The following is a 19,830-nucleotide window of genomic DNA, read 5'->3' on the forward strand; positions in this document are numbered from 1 at the left end:
AGCAAGACATAAGCAGTTAAATTAAAGGAACCACCAACACCAAGGGCAATCCAAAAACAATGGTGGAGGGGGGGAGGTAGAGATAAAAGGAGTGTGGTCTTCAATGTTTTTGTTAACTTGCAAAAGATTTTCCGCGGCAACATCAGAGAAGGAAAAACAGAACAGAGAGCGCATTGATTTTTATTCCTCTGTAGTTTTCAGTTCCCCCCACACTATAAACCAACAACAATAACAGCAACAACAAGAGAACATTTTGTAATGAAGTTAAGCGGGCGCTCAATGAACTGCCGCCTGGTTTTCCTCACTCGGATATGCTGCCAAAAGTGTTTTTGTTATTGCGCATAAAACTTAATTTCACTGCCAAGTGCCACGACCGAACAACAGTTAACAAGCGTTTATAACGAGTTCATCTATGTGTTGGCCACATTGTGTGCTTACCGTTAAATGTTCCGTCAATTGCCGTTAATTTTAATTGTTATTGGCGAAGGCGATACCAGCGCTTAACCATCCGTACTGCGTACAGAACGCTTGCCACCAAACTTTGATTGAAATTTGAGAAATCAATGCCCAATATGGGGCCCCAAATGTTCCATGCAGTGCCATGTGTTCGGGAAAGCGAAGCAGGGGGAAGTGAAGTGGACTGAGGCGACGAAACAGTTCAAAAGCGCTCCGATGATTTCGAGTGATAAAATCTGACATTGATAAATCATAATGGGGCGGTACAAGAGCGCGATTGCTAGATGGTGTACTTGGTAATTGATATGCAAGTATGTATGCCTTAAATGTTCATGTCTGATTGGAATTGGACAGATTATTTGGAACTTGTTCTTTTGAATGTCTACCTCCTGACACGAATGGCTATTTGTGAAAAGTGAAAGTTCAGTTTGTTGTCGCACCTAAATGTTAGCAACAGAAAAAACAAAAAGGCCTTTAAATAGATTTCCCGCAAACAATCAAATTAGATTCCTTTAAAAAAAATTAAATTTAATACGATAAACTCCAAATTGAATACTACAAATAGAAAATGAGCTTTTTATTATCATAAACTATTATTTTATTTTGTTTCAAAATATGCTTTAAATATTCCAAAATATGTATAGTCGACATTCCAAATTAATTAATGGCATATACCAACTAACATGAATTAGAGAAAGGACAAAGTAAGATAAAAACTAGGTTGGTTTTGAAACAATTAAGATACATCGTGTAAAGAAAACCAAATTAGTATTACGCTTCATTTAAAAAGTAATTAATAACTAACTAAGCTCCTTTTTGCAAAAGTTCAAAGTAACAAAAATAATAAAAATAAAAAAACATAATATTGAACAAAATGATTAAAATGTTTAAAACAATTTGACTTTGATTAGGAATATGTTTACTAGCTCTTAATTTAACTTATACAATAATGAATATTATGATCTCTTAAATCCTGTACCCGAAAAGTCCAGTCGTCCGTCTGTCTGAATAAACGCCTGGATTATCGAAACGGCTCAGCCCAGATTTACCAAACTAGGTATGTAGAATCTCCTTATCCCCAGGCCGCTCGAGTGTGACAGAAGATATGGCATTCCATGAATCTGGCATACTCTTTGAAAACTTATTAAAATATTAAAAAAAAAAAATAAATAAAAAGCCAAATAATCGTAAGCAACATACTCATCAATAACTATGCAGTAAAAATTGTCGGAAATTCTTTTAAAAGACAAATATATTATTTTGTTGAATTTCATGCCTTTAAAAAACAAATTGGAATAATTTGCATAAACTGTTGAAACTGAAGGGTAATATTAAAAAGAGACATGCCCCAGATGTCTGGTACTACAGCTTTCCACCTAATATAGAGGCAGCTCCGCTTGCTTATACCAACCATCCCGGACCAAATTTTTTCTATATTCTGGAGACTCAATCAACGTAAGCTCCCTATCTACGTTTAGGCACTTGTAAGCACTTGTTGGGTCCACTGGTGACCACAGCTGTGGCTCTATTTCGGGAGTATTTGGATTGCCGCGCGTTATGAACGCACTCCACATGCTGACCATGCGTCGCATGGTCTTGTATTCGTCACTGTTCTTACACACCGCCACACTAAATCCAGGTCTGTGAAAAAGAAAAAGCAATTCATCCGCATGGCCTACACCAGGAATAAAGACGTCACCCAAGGCACGATTACGATAGAAACTAAATTTGCGCGAATCCATTGCAAATCTTTGCAAATAGACTGGCTGGGTAGAATAGCGCCTTCGGGACTCCACAAATCGATGCATGTTGTGATAAACCAAATTGTAAGAGTCCAGCTCGATGGCTTCGCAAAGCCGACCGATGTGGACAGCTAACAGCTGCTTCCCCAATAAGTGCTGTAACTCCAATGGACACCTCCACTGAAGCACATTCGGTAGCTTTCTCTGCGGTTCTGAATGGATTTTTTCATAAAACGTGGGGTCCTTGGTATACTTCCCGTATGATGAATAGAGCGACTCATTCTCTGTAGCGCCCAAAAGCAAGGGTATGTGATTGCTCCACGAGGTCCTCTGTGCCAACACTGGCTCTGAGGTGACTACGGCGTCGTTGCACCATGAAGCCTCCACAACGGGCGCGAATGCTATAAGCAGCCCCATGTTTTTCTCCTCGTCGGTGAGGGCATGGAAGTCGGCCAACTGTTCTGACGGCAAACCCTTGAGGTACTCGAAAATAAATCGCGACTCATTTGGACCTTGGTATCCTTGTTGCACGGCCAGACGATATGCAATGTTTGGCAGACACTGCGACTCGGGTCCATATCCCCCCTGCAAAATAGCACGATGGAACAGACCTTCGGTTTGTGAGCTGGCCAGTAGCCATTGGACTGATATGCTGCCGGAGCTATGGCCTCCCAGAGTAATGTTCATTGGATCGCCATTAAAATTACTGGCATTTGCTTTAATCCAGCGCAGTGCGCAAATGATGTCCTTAAGTCCAGCATTGCCCGACACTTCCAAGGTTGGATCATCCGGAAAGCTGAGAAAACCATATGCACCCAAGCGATGACCCACAGATATAACTATGAGTTCTTCCTGCATTAGATAATCCGGACCCCAATCTCGCCGTGTGTAATCGCCTCGCTTAAACATACCCCCGTGCACATACACTAGTATGGGCAGAGGTTTGGATGACCGTAGCTGTTGACAATAAAATATATTAAATGATGGAACTACACTTTTTTTTAGCAGAACCCTACCAGCTTCACATAAATGCTCAGATTTAAGCAGTCTTCGCTGCCCACAAGCTTATTATTATATAATTGGAGGCACACGGGCCCTGTTATGGTACACTCCCTGATGCCTGTCCAGGGCTGCAGTGGGCGTGGGGATTTGAAACGATGTGGTCCCAAAGGAGACGCTGCGTACGGAACGCTTTCAAAGCAGTAGTAGGGATCACCGTAAATGCCATGTAACAGTTTCCCACGAATCTTTCCATGGGTGGTTTCAACAATAGGCTCCTCATTTTTGCTGTGAAAAATTAGATGTTCTCCATTACACTTTATGATTTTGTGATTATCTTACTAGTCTTCTTCACTCATTCTACTTGTATTTCATATGCTGCTTGTGTAAGTGTTCGCTGGTATCTGAACCGCCCGCCGATCTCTACACTGGTTTATTTTAAAAACTGGCTTATCATAGCAACTACTGACATTTGATGCTTTGAGCTTTATCACAATACCATCATATAGATAAAAGTACATATGTATGTACATATAGTGCCATCATTATCTTATTCGTCTGACCCTAGAGTCTGTGCATTTAAGAGTACCACAATCGAGCTGGATTTAACAAAACAAAAAACGAATACATACATTTTCATTTCATTTCATTAATTTATACACACTACAAAAATGTATATAGTATAATCCACCTGCAGCAGCAGATCCATTCACAAACTCATAAAGGGAAGTGATGGCTTCAAAGAAAGCGCGAGAGAGAGGTTAGGGAGCCACGCATATGTACATTCACATTTATGCATAAACATTCAGGCATACATACATTTGTACATATGTACATATGTACGAGTATGTACATATTTATGTAAGAGGTGTAATAAAACAACATTAGCTATTCGAAAGTAAACAAGTACAGGCAAAACAAACTGTTATGGCTATACCGATAAGCTAATTGAGTTACAGCAAGACCCTCCCGCGCTCGATTCATTGTAATAATAGAGCAATTACTCGAGCTCGTGCGACAACATTTTTGGTCATTTTGCTATTTGTATTTTCTGCCATTTTTCCACGAGCTACCCCTCCATTAGTTTTGACATTCATTTGACAGTTTGATGAATGAATTATGCACACAAAGCCATAAACGAACAAATAATTATGAAGCAAATAAACTGAAGCGGTACAGTTAAGTGGGCATGCGAGTAAAGGACGAAGGGTGTGGACAGGACCCAAACATGAAGGAGTTCCCAATGCTGGGCCTTTGGCCACACTCTCTTCATCGTAAATACTAAAATAGGCAGCCTAATTTGACGTTTCTGACTGCAATTACATTTCACCTTTGCAGTTATTTTTTTATTTTCAGCATCTGGCTTATTTCCGCCATTGCCTTGCGGCCGCAATTTGCTTCCAATTGGCATTCAAGTGGCTGGAAAACAAATTCTGTCCTAGATTCTTATCGGGCAAAACAATTTTAAATGGCGTACAAAAATGCCGGAAACCAGACACAAAATGGTAACGGAAAAGGAAACTGGTGTACGAGTATGTATGTAGTCAAACGAACAAATCGCACACTAATACACCAACGCACACACACACACGGCACCGCAACGAAATTAAAGTGTGTTGAAGCATGTCATGCAATTTAAATGCACATTTACCTACATACATATAAGTTTACTTAAATGTAGGGAATGAAAATAAATGTCTTTAGAAGCATATACATAAGTATATATAGTATATATAAAGTTAAATATATATGTGTTCTCATGAAATTAAATTGTGCAGAAAATATTCATACATGTATTTGAAACATCTGTTGAGCTTGTGCTTGCAACAGTTTCGGCACTGTTGCATGTTGTGGACAGCCGCAGAGTGGCGCCACTACTCCAATATGGCAGCACAGCCCCAATATATCGATATGGCAACACTTACCTCCCAGGGCTCCAACTGGGGGCCATAGTCTCTTTTAATGTTATGCGTATCGATGACCGATTATGGGAGCAGCGCACGATGACGATAGCAGTCGACCACAACGCGTCAAGCTCTTTTAGTGAAAAAGTGAAAAAAACAAAACAAAAGTGCAATAAATATTATTAAAAAGACAACGATTACACGCGCAATAAGGCGATTGCAAAAAAAAAAAGAATCCCAAGTCGCGTGTTTTTATTTGCATGCGCAACAAATTCGGAGCGCCAGTAAAAAAGTGCCAGTTTGTCAGTCCGCCAGGCAGCAGCAGCGCAGCAAGCAAGATGAACGAAGAACGAGAGACATCAGCAGCAGCACAGCAGTAGCAGTGAGCAATAATAAGTTGTATGTGAGTGCGAGGTGCAACGAAAATAACATAATACACGAAAATAAAAGCCCGAAAAAAATAAGACCCGCAGCAAAATAGAAACGGAAAATTGCTGAAAACGCGAGTGTGCACAACAGGCCCCTCTTGTATTCGTGCATATGTGTGTGTAATGGTGTGTCTGTTTCTGCGGCAATTTTGTTAAAAAAGAAGAATGAAATTGAAATAATCTCAAGCTAGTCAAAATGCAATACCAAAACGGGTACAAACCAGGAGCGAGTGCGCGCTGCACGCACTACTGCGTGCTGTAATCCTAACCAGACGACGAGTCAATTTAAGAATTCCAACGCAATTGGAAAATACAAAAGACATAGTACATATACATACATCTGTATTTAAAGCAAATCAACGCAACAAACAAACAACAGCGGTGGAAATATGTATTGAAAATACAGTTTTCATTTTCATATGAAAAGTGTCGTTGCCGTCGCAGTCTCTGTCGCCGTCGACGTCGTCGCTGCCGTCGGTGTGAAAAGAGGTCAAAGGCGCAACAAAAGTTTTTCATTTCGCTGGCCTGTGAGTGTTTGTGCTTGCAAGGGTGTGTGTGTGAGTGTGTAAAACGCACGGCGTGCGGTGCGGTAACAAAAAGTACCAACCAGCTGAGCGCACAAAATAAAAACGAAAAAAAAACGTCGTAGTTGTGCGTTAAAACAATAAACGTGTGCACACACATACATACAACTACTAGCGTTTATGTATATATGTCATGTATGTGTGTATGTGTGTGTATTAGTGACGCTGAGCTAGCTGGTAATAAGAACAACAACATCAACGCAGCCCGCAAAAAATCAGTTGTTAAAATATATTTGCGCGCGCGGCCATTAAGAAATTCCCAACTGGCGCGATATACTCGTACAACACAAATATATAAAAAACAAAAAACAAACACGCGCCACCGTCCCAAGACGTCCAAAAATGCAAGCTTAAAACTCAAATTAGAAATCAATTTTTTTCGCATTTAATAAAAAAAATAATAAAAAATTTAATTTCATATATGTATGTATGTATTTTGTACAGCAAGAAGCAGAACGCAAATAAAAAATCTGGTTTTATCAGTCGGCGACGACAACGACGCTGAACAATACAAGCGTCGACGTCGCAGTCGCAGCCTCGTCGCCGTTTATGTGTGCAAGTGACAAAGTTTTAGCCTCCCTCTTAAAGAAGACGCAAAAGCAAGCCAACAACAGCTTAAACGAAACAATAACACCAGCAGCAGCTGTAGCAGTAACTAAAACAACAACGATTAACAACATCAGCGCCAAAAGAGCGCGAAAATAAATTCGTACACACATACATGCATACTTTAATTAAAGCATATAAAAAATTTGAGTAAAAGAAATTTGCATAACAAAAATTAGCGAGCGGCGCAAGTAAAATTCAATCAGAGTTTTGCAGCGTCGCCAAGAGAGCGATAAAAAATATATTAATCTAACATAAAGCTTGACATGTAAGTATAGTAAATTCTGGGAGCCATAAAAAGATACATATATAACACTCCTTTTGGGACCACTCCACAAGTGTCTCATCCCCGAAACACACAATACCCGTCCTTACTGACTGCGCTCATATTAAACTAAGCTGCGTTCGTTTTGCGCGCTCAAAATCTCTACATATATAATATGCAGTACATGTTCGATATAGGGAATAGGTAGAATAGTTATTGCATAGATTGTAACACTACATATGTATATTTATACCATATCATGCTTATTAAGCAGTATTTTTCTTTCATAACATCCAGATAACATCAGAATCGTTCCTATATAATATAGATTATTTACATAGTTGCTACTGGTCTCTCAAACTAGTGCTATAAATCAAATGATATTTTTTGTATAATGTACTAATGGTCATTAATATCAATTGACTTTAAACTACTTATTTGTATTTCAATTTCAAAAAAGATCTGTCAATTTCTGTGTACATAACCCGAAAGTATTTAATACGAAAATGTAAGTATTTTTTATCCCAATAACAATTCAACGGCAATAATACTTTTTGCTTCTATAAGACATTTTTTGACACAGGGTATTTTATTGCCTACTGTAACATTCTCTCTTCCGTTTAACTAAGCCAATTAATTTTAAACCCACACACAAAGACATTTTTAATAGCACAAATTCATATATTAAGATCTTAGGTTTGAAAAAAATTATAGTATACCATATGAAGTCATAGCTGAAAGTCGGTAATAGTTTCAAGTACATATGGTATATTTATGTAGATCTAGAGTTTACAAATATACAAAATTGTTTTATATTTTATAGACACCAGATGATTATTTTTTAAATTGACGTTTCTGATATATTTAGTAATTTGTTATCTATTTTTTGACAAGAAACTTTATATAATAAAGGCGCTTTTCTTCGTTTTGGATCCTTTTATGTGCATTTTTTTAGACCATAATTAATAAGTTCATTATGAACTCCTTCGCTATTTAAATATTCCGATTTTTCAATTACTCATTAATAACATTTACTGTAGTATTTCTTGTTAAATTTCTGTATTTACACTGAATTTGCAATTATTTTAATAGTATGCGGGTATGCGATGTTGCAATGTGCGGCCTTTGCGTTTGTACCCGTCAAGTAAACAAATATCTAAAATACACACCCGCACATACATACATGGATGTATGAACGCATATATTTAAAAGCTGCATAGCTCTCGCCAATAAAGCCTCCGCTAAGTTGACTGACCATGCGACCAAGCTGTGCAGCGCTTTTCCGTATTGAAGCTCACACCCCAGACGTGTGTGTGTGTGTACGTAAATACATTTTTATCGTATTGGCTTTAAAATTATTATTAAATGTCATTATCGATTCGTGGGAATATTCCCGCTGCCGCGCCATGGCTTGCGCAATAGACTGTCCAGGCTTGTTGCTGGGCTAAGGAGGTTCTGCCATTTCCTATTAGTAGGCAGGCAGGCAGGCGTACGCTTGTTATGGAGACACACTCTTTATATGATCTGAATCACAAATCAGTTCTCGAGCAGAGTTAGCATTAGTGTAATCCCAAATTGGCTCTCAACCACACTTCCGAATTGAGTATTAGTCATCAATGTGGTTTTCGTTGGAATGTGACTGCCATTTGATTAGTAGACTTGGATGTGTGAACGCTTTTGGATTTTACCATACTGTTTTCAATAAAAACAAATATGAAGTACACACTTATTCGTGTTAGGTCAATAGGGAGTGGGAAAATTCAAAAAAAAAACTCCATTGGATATTAATTATTAATGTGATTGTAAAGTGGGGCGACGGTTTAATTAAATGTGCACTCATACACACATGTATTTGTACGCAGGTAGATTAGACGACGACGTGCGTTTTCGACGAGCCTAGAAGAATTTGTATGTATTAATGTTTCAGGTATTTCCCAAATATGAAAGATCATATGTTGAAGATTGAAAATATATAGTATAGTATGTAAGAGTTGCCACGGAGAATAGGTTAAAGTTTGGAATAAACAGTGTAAGAAGCTATTTTTTATTAGAATATACATATATATGTGTCATGCTATATGACAATTCAGAGAATTAGGAGCGGAAACTTTGACTTAATGTAGTTTAGTTAATAGAAATCGTCTAAAAATACAAATCAAAAGAGTTCCTTTCTAAAGCCTGAATCATATAGAGTCATACGATTAAATAGCTGGCATTGTATATTGATTTATTATAGAAGTAAAAATATATTTTTTAAATAAAACCACTCGCACCCACCTATGTATACGAATATGTGTAGATTTAAATTCCTAAAAACGCAGGTAATACCATCATAGAAAAAATACACTATAAATTGTGTTCCATGACAATGCAATGTTCGTCACATTTTGTACTTGCTTAGATTATATTTTGAAATTTGACAGACAGCGTAGATAGTACCATAATCCACTTTCAACAACGTAATACTAGCATGACAGAATGACTGGCATCCAGTAAAAAATCCAAAGAATCCTCTGAAGGTAGTATGACTAGGAATTCTTCGAATTAAGTTTAACTTCAATTTCTCTATTTTCACGCTGTAGTTCAAGATTAATTTATGGCTTGTAAACTTTAATTTGTCAAACAATTCCAATCCGAATCTCTATGATAAATTTTCCATTGACTAAACCAACAACTAAGTATATCTTCCTTAATGTTATATCCACTGAAACCAAATTAAACTGCTTTCATATTTGCTTTGGCTTACAATCACACGTTGTGCCTTGAAGTGAACCTTAGGTAAACTCAAGACAACCCAGTGACGACATTAGATGCTGACACCACCCGCTCTGCTGATAAGCAATTATAAAGCTTTCAGCCCCTATTCGTCTTCAGAGTGACTTCATGCTTCAAACGCTTCAGCACTTATGCTGCTCACGTTTGTCACAGATAAAGTCTGTTCAGCTGGGGAGAGCTGCGCTGTGAAAAATATTTTGTTTGTCATATCGAATAAACTTAAAACCAGCTCTTCAACAGGTTTCCAGCAAGCGATATAAGCTGACTCGATATAACTATTTAAAACATAATCTGCATAAGAATCGTAAACGTTAAAAACCACGTCCACGATGAGCGCAATGTGGACGACGCCCTTCACGTGTTGCTCAAACTTTGCACTGCGAATAAATTAATGCAATATTATTTAGTTTTCTACGCAATTCACGACATTTGCATAATGTGCAGAGTAGGCTTGGACGAAGGGAAGGAGAGCCAGCCAGGGGAGTGTCAGTTGCAGTTGTTGTCATTGCAGCGTAGAGGGAATCGTTCACGAAGCGTTCGGTATAATTTTTTTTCTTTAGAACTATTAACGTGTTGTTTACTCCGTTTCAAAACGCGCCGTCGATACGCGAAGAGCTGGCTTTCCCGCCCTTTTTTACATATCGCGCAAATGGCGGGTGCTAAATCGCTGCACAGTGGATTAGTTTGCAATCCATGGGGTAGAAAAAGGGTCAAATAAAATTATCCCTTAAAAATATAAAATCTCATAGAACTTGTTTTTAATAGTTTTTTTGTTTCAATAAAAATTTGTTTCATTTTACGAGTCATTCAAATAAACTACACCTAATTTTGTTTTACCACGGTAGATTCATTCCAGAAAAAGTCGAGTAAAAAAAAACGTGCAAAAAAGTCATTGATCAAATGTTATTTTAAATCGTGCTAAATAGAATAATGTCGTGTAACCATATATAAAATGTTTAATTTTTAAACCGTGTTAAATCAAAACTGTGTACAAAAATGACCGTGTAAAAACAAAATTAGGCGTATATAACTTATACGAGTACACAGGGTTTTGTACCTTTATTATGTTTAGTTAGTATTAGTCATTATTAAAAGAAATGAAAAATGAGATTTTCACGATCCATTCTCTATATCAAGTTACCCTCGCTTTTTCGGTACGCTTTTATACAAGTACACAGGGTTTTGTACCTTTATTATGTTTAGTTTTTTTCACATTATTAAAAGAAATGAATAATCAGATTTTCACGATCCATTCTCTATATCAAGTTACCCTCGCTTTTTCGGTTGTTGTAAATTTATTCCATTGATAGAGTACATCAGTGATTCAATTCGATCAAGCCCTGTCTGTCTGTCCGTCCGTATGAGCACCTGGATTTCAGAAACTATAAGAGATAGACACACCAAATTTTATACAAATATGCCTTACAGTGTTTTATTTTTGTATACACTTCCGGAGTGGGAGTATATCCCTTATAGGGGATTTTCCGTTACGCCGATCGTATAATCACCTATATCTTGAATACTATAAGAGTTAGAGACACTAAATTTTAGTTCAAGACGCCAGATACGCAAAACATGTGTATTTCAGAATATTGTTTTTCCCCATTACCCGCTATTATTGATTTTCCATAACTATCGTATTCCTGGAATTGTTTAATAATATTTGGCAAATTTTTGGAGAAATTTCTACTCCAATACTGCGCTCCCAAACTGCAGCAGCACGCTCGCTCTTCTTTTTATTTTGCCTTCAGCTATACGCACATAAATCAAAACTAACACAGCAGCGGAAATTTATTTGGGGAGAGTGTGTTTCACTGTCTGTCTTGCTCATCTCTCTGTCTAGTTAAGTTTCTGTGGAGCAATTTTTGAATTGTCTTTATAAACATGCGGCTCTGCGGATTGTACAAATAAATTGCGGCCGACTTGGTCAAAACATTTCCCAAAGATAACGAGTATGAAAATTGATTGCTTGTGCTTTTCATTAATTCAGGATTCATTTATTGTCTCACGCAATAAAAAGTAATTAAAAGCAATCGAATTTACCGAGCTCTCCAAAATGTCACACTGTGCGCTATAAGTTTGTTATGCAATGGCATTGAAAATGAGACACACGAGTCGCACAGAGTAGAGTAGATGCGAAACGAGGGAGACAGGCAGGCGAGCAAGCTTGCGAGCGTTTTGGTCATACCTATGAAGGTGTGGGCGCGTGTTCTAATGGAAAAGGCCAACTATCTGCCTTATCTGCAGCGCGCGCTGACGATTGATAAAAACGCCAGTCAGGGTAGAGCGTACAACACATTTTCAACTTGAATCGATGCGCTCGATAAAGCCAAAGCACCGTAACATGGCGGCAAAAAAAAAAAAAAAAAAACGAACGCAGCAAATTTAAATATCAACTTACCTTTGCTGTCCTCTCACCCCCCTTCATCTCTCACAACCAGAAAATAGCTCTATGGTCCAGCTAGCACCACCATAAATTAATTTAATTTTTCTTTTTGCATCCCTTTCGCATATCCTAATGCTAGATAGACGCACACACGAATAGACACAATGGCCAATCCGCGGAAGTTCAGCGAAAAGATTGCGCTGCAGAAACTGAAGCAGGCCGAGGGAACCGCCGAGTTCGAAAAGATCATGAAGGAGGTTAATGCGACAAAAATGAATGAGCCGCAAGCGAATCAAAAGATATTGGACTGCTGTGGGCCGGAAGGTAGCAGTGGATCCCCTGGAAGTGCGGGCACAGGCAACGGAACGAGTGGTGGCGGCGGCAGTGGCGGTAGTGGCTCTGGCAGTGGTGCGAGCGGCGGCGGAGCCTCGCCCGAGGGTATAACAGGTGGTGGTAGTGGCTCGCCAGCAATGTATCGTGAGTCACGTGGTCGCAGCGTAGGCGTTGGCCCAATGCGTCGCCCTTCTGAGCGAAAACAGGATCGTTCGCCTTACGGCGCCGGCACCGCTGGCGGTGTAGTGAATGCCATGCTGGGCATACCCTCCACCAATTACCTGAATCTGCCGGAAACGTGGCGGCGTTCCAGCTCAGATTCTGCTCTGCATCAGAGCTTCATGGCTGCAGCAGCAGAGGGAAACCTGGGACAGATTGGTGGCGGTGATGGAATGAACTCGCTCCATTCCAACTATCATCACCATCAGCAACACCAGCATAATCAGCAGCAGCACCAGCAACGATCTCACTCGCCGCACATTGGACGCAGCTTTAGTCCGCAGGCACAAAGAAGAAAGAACCACATGCTGCAACCGCATCAGCTACAGTTACAGCAGCAGCAACAGCAGCTGCAACAGCAACAACATCAGCTGCATCAGCATCAGCACATGCAACAGCAGCAATTGCAGCAGCAACATCAGCTGCAGCAGCAATTGCAACAGCAACAGCCGCCATATAACGCCAAATTCCCCAACTCCAACTGCAACATGCCAGCGAATAGTATCTTCAAGTCGCTCCAAGAGCAAAACTTTGCCAACACTGGTTCACTGCCCGACCTGACGTTGTTCCAGTGCACTTCAACGCCTCAACAACAGCAACACCAGCAGCAGTCACAACAACAACAGCAACATCACCAGCAACAGTCGCACCTGCAACAGGCGACGGTTTTATCGCCCGCCATGTCACCGCACAATCAGCGTCCTGATGTCCCACGTGATCAGTCACCGAGTCCCTTCAGTCCGGCAAGTTGTGGCGCAGGTCCGCCCTCGCCCTACCATCAGCAACAGCACTCGCCTACGTCAGGCGGCAACACGCCCACACCCCAGCAACAACAACAGCAACAGCAGCAGCAACAACAACAACAACAACCTAGCAGCTCGCCGCATTTGTCATTTACAAATCTCGCAGTACAATCGTCCGCCTCGGGTGCTGCATCGCCCCGACAACACTTTAGCCCGTTGCCCACGTTGGGCGCTGCCGGTTCCACCGGCAACCTGACCGATTATCGACAACCACCGAATCCACCAAGTCCTCGGAGCTCGCCCGGCCTGCTCAGCTCAGTGTCAGGCAGTGAGCTACACACAAGTGCCCCTGCAAGTCCCATACGCCACACCCAAACGCCCACGTCTGCGCAATCACAGCTGCAACAACAGCAACAGCAACAAGTCACCAGCGGCGGAAACTTCGACGGCGGTTATAACAGTCTGAATCCCTCGTTTCATAATCACTTTGAAAACTTCACGCTCGGTGATAGTAATTCATCTCCGGAGCAGCAGAACTTCTCCAACAATTTTTTAGCGCTGGATTTTGATGATTTTAGCAGCGGTGGTGGCAATGGCTCCAATAGTCAGTATCAGGGTCAGGAGCTGGCACAAAATAAACTTTTAGACTTTAATGAACTGAGTCCGGTCTCCTCACCAGCTGCCTCAAATGCTGCCGCCTCCAACAATAACAACCAGCAGCAACAGCAACAGCATCAGCAACCGCAACAACATCAAATGGGTCTGAACAATAATAGTAGCAGTGTCGGAGTTGGTCGAGGAAGCACGCACAATGGTAGCACAAATCTAAATGGGCCCACGACGCATCACAACAACAACAGCAGCAGCAATGCAACGAGCAATCTGTCCGGAAACTCCCCGCTAGCCAACGATGTGCTCGCTTCGCCTGTGCCTTCTCCACTGGGTGGTCCATCGTCCCCGCTGCCCATACCCATGTCGGCACAATCTTCGCCGCATGCCATTGCGCATCACCAACAACAACTGTCATTGTCGCTGCACTCGCAGTCGGTGCAACACTCGCCACACCACTCACCCCTGCACTCGCCACATCACTCGAGCTCACCCCTGTCCAGCTCATCGCCAGGAATGACCACGCTCGGTGGCAGCGTCTCCCCATCTCCACACCAACAGCTAAGAAATGCCTGCAACTCCAATGTAATGATAAACCATCAGCAGCATCACCAACACCAACAGCAGCACCTGCAACACCACCATAACCACCAACAACAACAACAACAGCAACAACTCTCGCAGAGTCATGCCAACACGCCCACTGCAACGGACATACCCGCGATCATATTCACAGACTGCTCCACCAATGCGGACTTGGCACGCGAGATCTTTGATAGCCTCGATCTCGATCTGGGCGCACTAGATGCAGCGATGAGCGATCACAATGCGATCATGAGTGCCGATCCCAGCATCGAGGACCACTTTCGTCGAGACCTTAACTGATACTATGAGGAGGCTGTTGCAGCCATTGAGAGCGGCGTGCTTCTCGAAGACACCTACGACGCGCTGCTGGGCGCCATGCCAGCGATCAGTGGCGTCGATAATAAAGCGGTGACGGGGTCGGAAACACTAGCAACTATGGCTGCAGAGCAGCCAACAACGGACGATGATGATGAATCCTCGTCACCAAAGCAGGACAAGCAGGATGTGCTCGAGGCTGTGGAGTTGCTTGTGCCGGGCGTAATCGACGATCTGGTCGACTCGAGCGATCTAGATGAAGAAGTGCGTAACTTTTTCTTCTAAGCCGCACCCACACACACACACACACACACACACACCTATAGTTTAATCTTTAGGTTATTCTTAGTGCGCCGCGTCATAATTGTACAGCTGTAAATAGAGTTGGGTAAGTCCTATTCCCATGTTGTTCTCCCACTTAACATTAGAGTTAACTCAAAAGTTTTCGAAATCTGGTCAGTATAAGAAACACGGTTGGTGGGGAGGCAACATTAGCCTGAGGTCTTACCAACTCTAACTAAAAGCAGTGTCCTCGTCGTGTTGTCGTGTATGTGCTTTGTAGCTAGCTTTTAAATTCTTAACAATTAAGCGTACTGTTCTTGAGTGTCTTTTTACGTGTATGACGTATCTACACACACACACAAACACACACACACATACTAATTAAAAAGTCTTCTCTGCCCTCTACCAAGCTATACATTTTATCTATCACATCCCGTTAAAATTACGACACATACACCGAGTCTCAGATTTTACTTAATTACGCACATAAGCCACGAAAATACCTATTATTATACATATAATAAACAACTTTAAAAAAATATTAAACTACGACTATTTTCTGTATATAACAACTTGCATATATGTATAAGGAAGGGATTAAAACCAAAAAGTGTCTTAGACCTACGACCAAAATATTGTACACTCTCGATAAAAATCAAAACAAACGACTAGAATAGCGTTCCGCTTTTGAAAATATTTATACACCACAACTACTATGCCACCTTTCTTAACTACCAATTACAACTACAACCCGAAATCCCTCCCCAATAACTAGATACTTACGAGTGTACGAGTGTACGTGTATATTGTATAGCCCTTACGTGCCGTCGAAGCAATTACTAGTGCATAGGCAGGCAAATCGATCCTCCCAAAGCGCCGCACATGCGCAGACTGTGCTGTTATTTTATTTCAGTTCTTTCGAGAATTCAAAGTGTGTTCTGTTCATTTTTGTTTATGTTTTTCGAATACAATTCTGTAAAAATGCAACAATGAAATTTAAAACGATTAATACCCATTCAGCTATTATATCATAAAATAGTCATGGGACCTTTTATGGAACACAGTATCACAAAAATTACGTGTATATATCGTATTTATATACAAATTTATATGCGAATAAATAAATAGAAAATATCCAAATAACATGCGTATTCTATATGCATAGTTAGTTCAAATACTTGTCTGGCCACGCCATATCTCATTATTAGTCAGCTGTGCACAACCGTAACTTAAAAATGAGACACTTTCCCGAAACATTACAGAGGAGACTCGATTCATTTGCCTGTGAGTTCTGTTCGGTGTCTCGGGTCAGTAAACGTGATTTTTGTATTAGAATGCAAGTTAAGCGAAATGAGTTACAAAAATCAAAACGAAATATTCAAAATTTTTACAATTTTAAAATCCTATTTCATAGAAGCCCACAGTACTTGCATAAATTGTTCAAAAACAAATAAATATTACCAGAACAACATCATATGTATATTTGAGAGGGCGTCTGGAACTAAATACCCTACATATTTCTACATATGTCTGTGTGTTTTCTATTTCGAGTTAACCAAACAAAAAAGCAGAAGAAAAACAAAAGCAAACAACTCAAGTGCAAAATTTTACTAGATATAAAATAAAAAGCTTTATTGCATGAGAAACAAACAATAAAAAGGAAAGGAAAACAAACACATAAATATTTACATACAATATTAAAAAAGTACATATGTGTATATTTCAAAATTATAACAACATTTATTGAGTCTAAATTTACTACCTAATTACATTTCTAATAAATTAAAAAACTGAGAAACTCTTTTGATTTTCACAAAAAAAAAAAAAAAAAGAAGTAAACAAATAAACGCGAATAAACGCTTGAAAGTGAAAAAGTTTTAGCAATTGAGTACCAGAAAGTTATGTATAAATAATTGTTAACTATAGTAAAAACAAGAAACCAAGATTTTTTGCATAAATGTTAAATTTCCTTTTTTAATATATTGATGTAAACTCTAGTTATAAACTAAGCATACACATATATTTAAAAACAAAAATGTCGTCAAAAATCTGAAAAATATACATATATATATATATATATATATATATATATATATATATATATATATATATATATATATATATATATATATACTTACTACAAATATGTTTAATTTAATTTATATGTGAGTAAGCAGCCAAGAGCTACACTGCAACAATTGTTGTGTTTACTGTCTTGTGGTTAATGTTGCGGCCGAGATATGCCGATGACGATGTTGAGTTTTTAAATGTGCGTACTGTTTGAAAGCACACACAAAACAAACAACTAATTATAGTGTCTACTATATATATATTATAAATAAATAATTGTATATGTAATATATAATTACATTTATTAATTTACATACGAAACAATACAAGAACCTGCAACAAGAATTCATATATTCAATGTAATAACACAGTTATTTGTTTCAAATAAATCTAAAATTTTATTTTAAAGTCCAAATGAAAGTGTCTCCTATTCAGCCAAATTTCATTTACAGCCTGGACCCTAAACAAAGGTCCAGCCGAATAGTTCGGACGATTTATGATGACCATTGATTATCCGTTGAAGGGAAATGCAATACGTCTTAACTGATGGTGTGAAGGTTGCTCCGGTTAGGCATAACTATAAAAACCGTTCTTCCTGAAGATATTCTACCCTATAATCCCGATAATGAAAATGCGGCCAGTGCTGTGATTAGCCAGATACAAAGGAAAATGAGAACAAAACTTCTATACACCTTTTGTTATTTATTCTCAATAATTTATGGATTATTCGTATTTTATTTATGTTTTACTTTCTTAAACGAGTTCTAAATAACATTTAAAAATTATAATTTGTTTATAGTATAGTGTTTTATTTTACTTTGCATTTTCCAGAATTAAAAACTCAATTATCGCTATCAATATAATATTTCCCTCAGCCATATTGTCTCTTACCACTTTTCGAACTCAAAATAATTATATATGTACCCGCCAACTTTTAGACAAGTACAAGTAGCAGAACTATTTACTGAATGATAAAAGTTTTTTTTAAAGCATCGAATGTTCAAAAGTGAAAGCATTCAAAGGAGATAAAAACTGATTTCGAAATGAAAAAGCAAGGCCGAAGCGAACGAAATTTATATTCATAATAAGAATCCGGAAATATGGTCTATAAGGTTCGGGTATAGAAAGCATTTGCGACCCCTTAAAGAATATATATGTATGTATATTCTTTAGTCGATTCGAATGAAATCATAAACTTAATAATATCAAGTAATTGTGATTTTAGATCGAAAAAAAGAGAACAAATTTCCGATTCCTAAGAAACTTCCGTCAACATTATTCGCCCTTAAAACGCAATGGCACGAGCAAACTTTTGTTGGATTGTCTCGACTGTGCAACCTAAACATACACATATGTATGCACATATACATACATACACACATACATACATAGAAGCCACCAACAAAAGCTCGCCGCCTGTTAGAGACAGTCATCAGACACCTGTTGGAACCCTCTCAGTTTGGGGGCGTCTGCCGCGTGGGCTGTGGCTCTGACTGAGACGAGCGTGTCTGCGCATACATGCGCCCAAGAAGCAGCAATGATTTAATATTTAAATAATTGCACGTAAATGCAAATTTCTGAAATATAAATACGTTTATATACATATACATATGTAACATTAATATTTTTTTTAGCTGAACTAATTCCATATTTCAAAGCGTACTTATATACATATGTACATACATATGTATGTACACTATTTAGCTACGGCTGCGACTTTCTGTCTGTTTTTGTTTTGTTTTGTTTAATAACAAGCACGACGCAGTTTTTTCCATGTGTATTTAGTAGCAAAGTTCAATGTGTGGTTCTACTAATATCAATACTACCACTACTTCCTACAATTTCTACTACTATACTTAGTTTGCTACTACATTCCGCGCATAAAAAGTCATGTATTTAAATATGAGCTGTTGCTGCCATACCAAAACATTCAGAAATAAAATAGCAAACAACAATGCTTGGGGGCATTTGTTATAAATAAATAAAGCAAGCAAGCAGAGAAAAATCGTAATTTAAAATCAAGTTTTTGATTTTTATAACTACTAATCAGTGAGCAGCGCTAGCGCTCTTCGCCTCAGATTGTACACACGTACATACATATGTATGTACATATGTATATGTGTGTGTGTTTGTACCTCTGTCTGACGGCCTATCTTTCTGCCTGTCTATCTGGGAGAGGCGGACCGCGCTCTCAACACTGTGTTTGCCTCTTGTTTTTGTTTTTGCACTGATTACTTGACTTTGCCAAAACTGATACTGATATCAATAATAAAGGGCAAGGCACATGTGTGTAACAACAACAAACGCAACAAAAACAATAATAACGACAACGAACGAGCGTGTGTAATGGAAATGTGAGAAACATACAAAAACACGGCAAAAAAAAGCAAGCAACAAGCGAAATATAACAACAAATTGCAAGCTCTTAACATTCTGGTGTTCTGATCATTTTTTTTTGCTCGCCTCATTTTACTTCGTGTGTATTTTCTTTTAATTAAGTGCTAAAATGCCATGAAATCAAATCGGTTG

The 19,830-nt window shown here is 39.0% G+C and overlaps 2 protein-coding genes across 2 annotated transcripts; one reads left to right on the forward strand and one right to left on the reverse strand.

Moving 5' to 3' along the window:
- Window positions 1–1,690: 1,690 nt before the first annotated feature.
- LOC115632688 (esterase B1-like) lies at window positions 1,691–3,556 on the reverse strand. Its single transcript, XM_030529924.1, has 3 exons — window positions 3,540–3,556; window positions 3,215–3,485; window positions 1,691–3,155 (listed from the first exon to the last, which is right to left on the reverse strand). Exons 1-3 carry the CDS (start codon window positions 3,554–3,556, stop codon window positions 1,833–1,835), a joined length of 1,611 nt encoding a protein of 536 aa, XP_030385784.1. The 3' UTR covers window positions 1,691–1,832.
- Window positions 3,557–5,270: 1,714 nt separating this feature from the next.
- On the forward strand, window positions 5,271–14,942 carry LOC115632292 (probable serine/threonine-protein kinase yakA). Its single transcript, XM_030529385.1, has 2 exons — window positions 5,271–6,987; window positions 12,285–14,942. The coding sequence occupies exon 2, from the start codon at window positions 12,310–12,312 to the stop codon at window positions 14,932–14,934; it is 2,625 nt and encodes an 874-aa protein (XP_030385245.1). The 5' UTR covers window positions 5,271–6,987; window positions 12,285–12,309; the 3' UTR covers window positions 14,935–14,942.
- Window positions 14,943–19,830: the final 4,888 nt, after the last annotated feature.

Source organism: Scaptodrosophila lebanonensis, unplaced genomic scaffold (assembly GCF_003285725.1).
Source record: "Scaptodrosophila lebanonensis strain 11010-0011.00,11010-0021.00 unplaced genomic scaffold, SlebRS2 tig00001415-arrow-pilon, whole genome shotgun sequence".
In the NCBI taxonomy this organism is placed as follows: Eukaryota; Metazoa; Arthropoda; class Insecta; order Diptera; family Drosophilidae; genus Scaptodrosophila; species Scaptodrosophila lebanonensis.

Coding starts and splice junctions, on each gene's coding strand:
- LOC115632688 (XM_030529924.1), bottom strand. Junction 3,156..3,214: donor TGAGCATTTATGTGAAGCTG/GTAGGGTTCTGC, acceptor TATTGTCAACAG/CTACGGTCATCCAAACCTCT.
- LOC115632292 (XM_030529385.1), top strand. CDS start 12,310: ATGGCCAATCCGCGGAAGTTCAGCGAAAAGATTGCGCTGCAGAAACTG.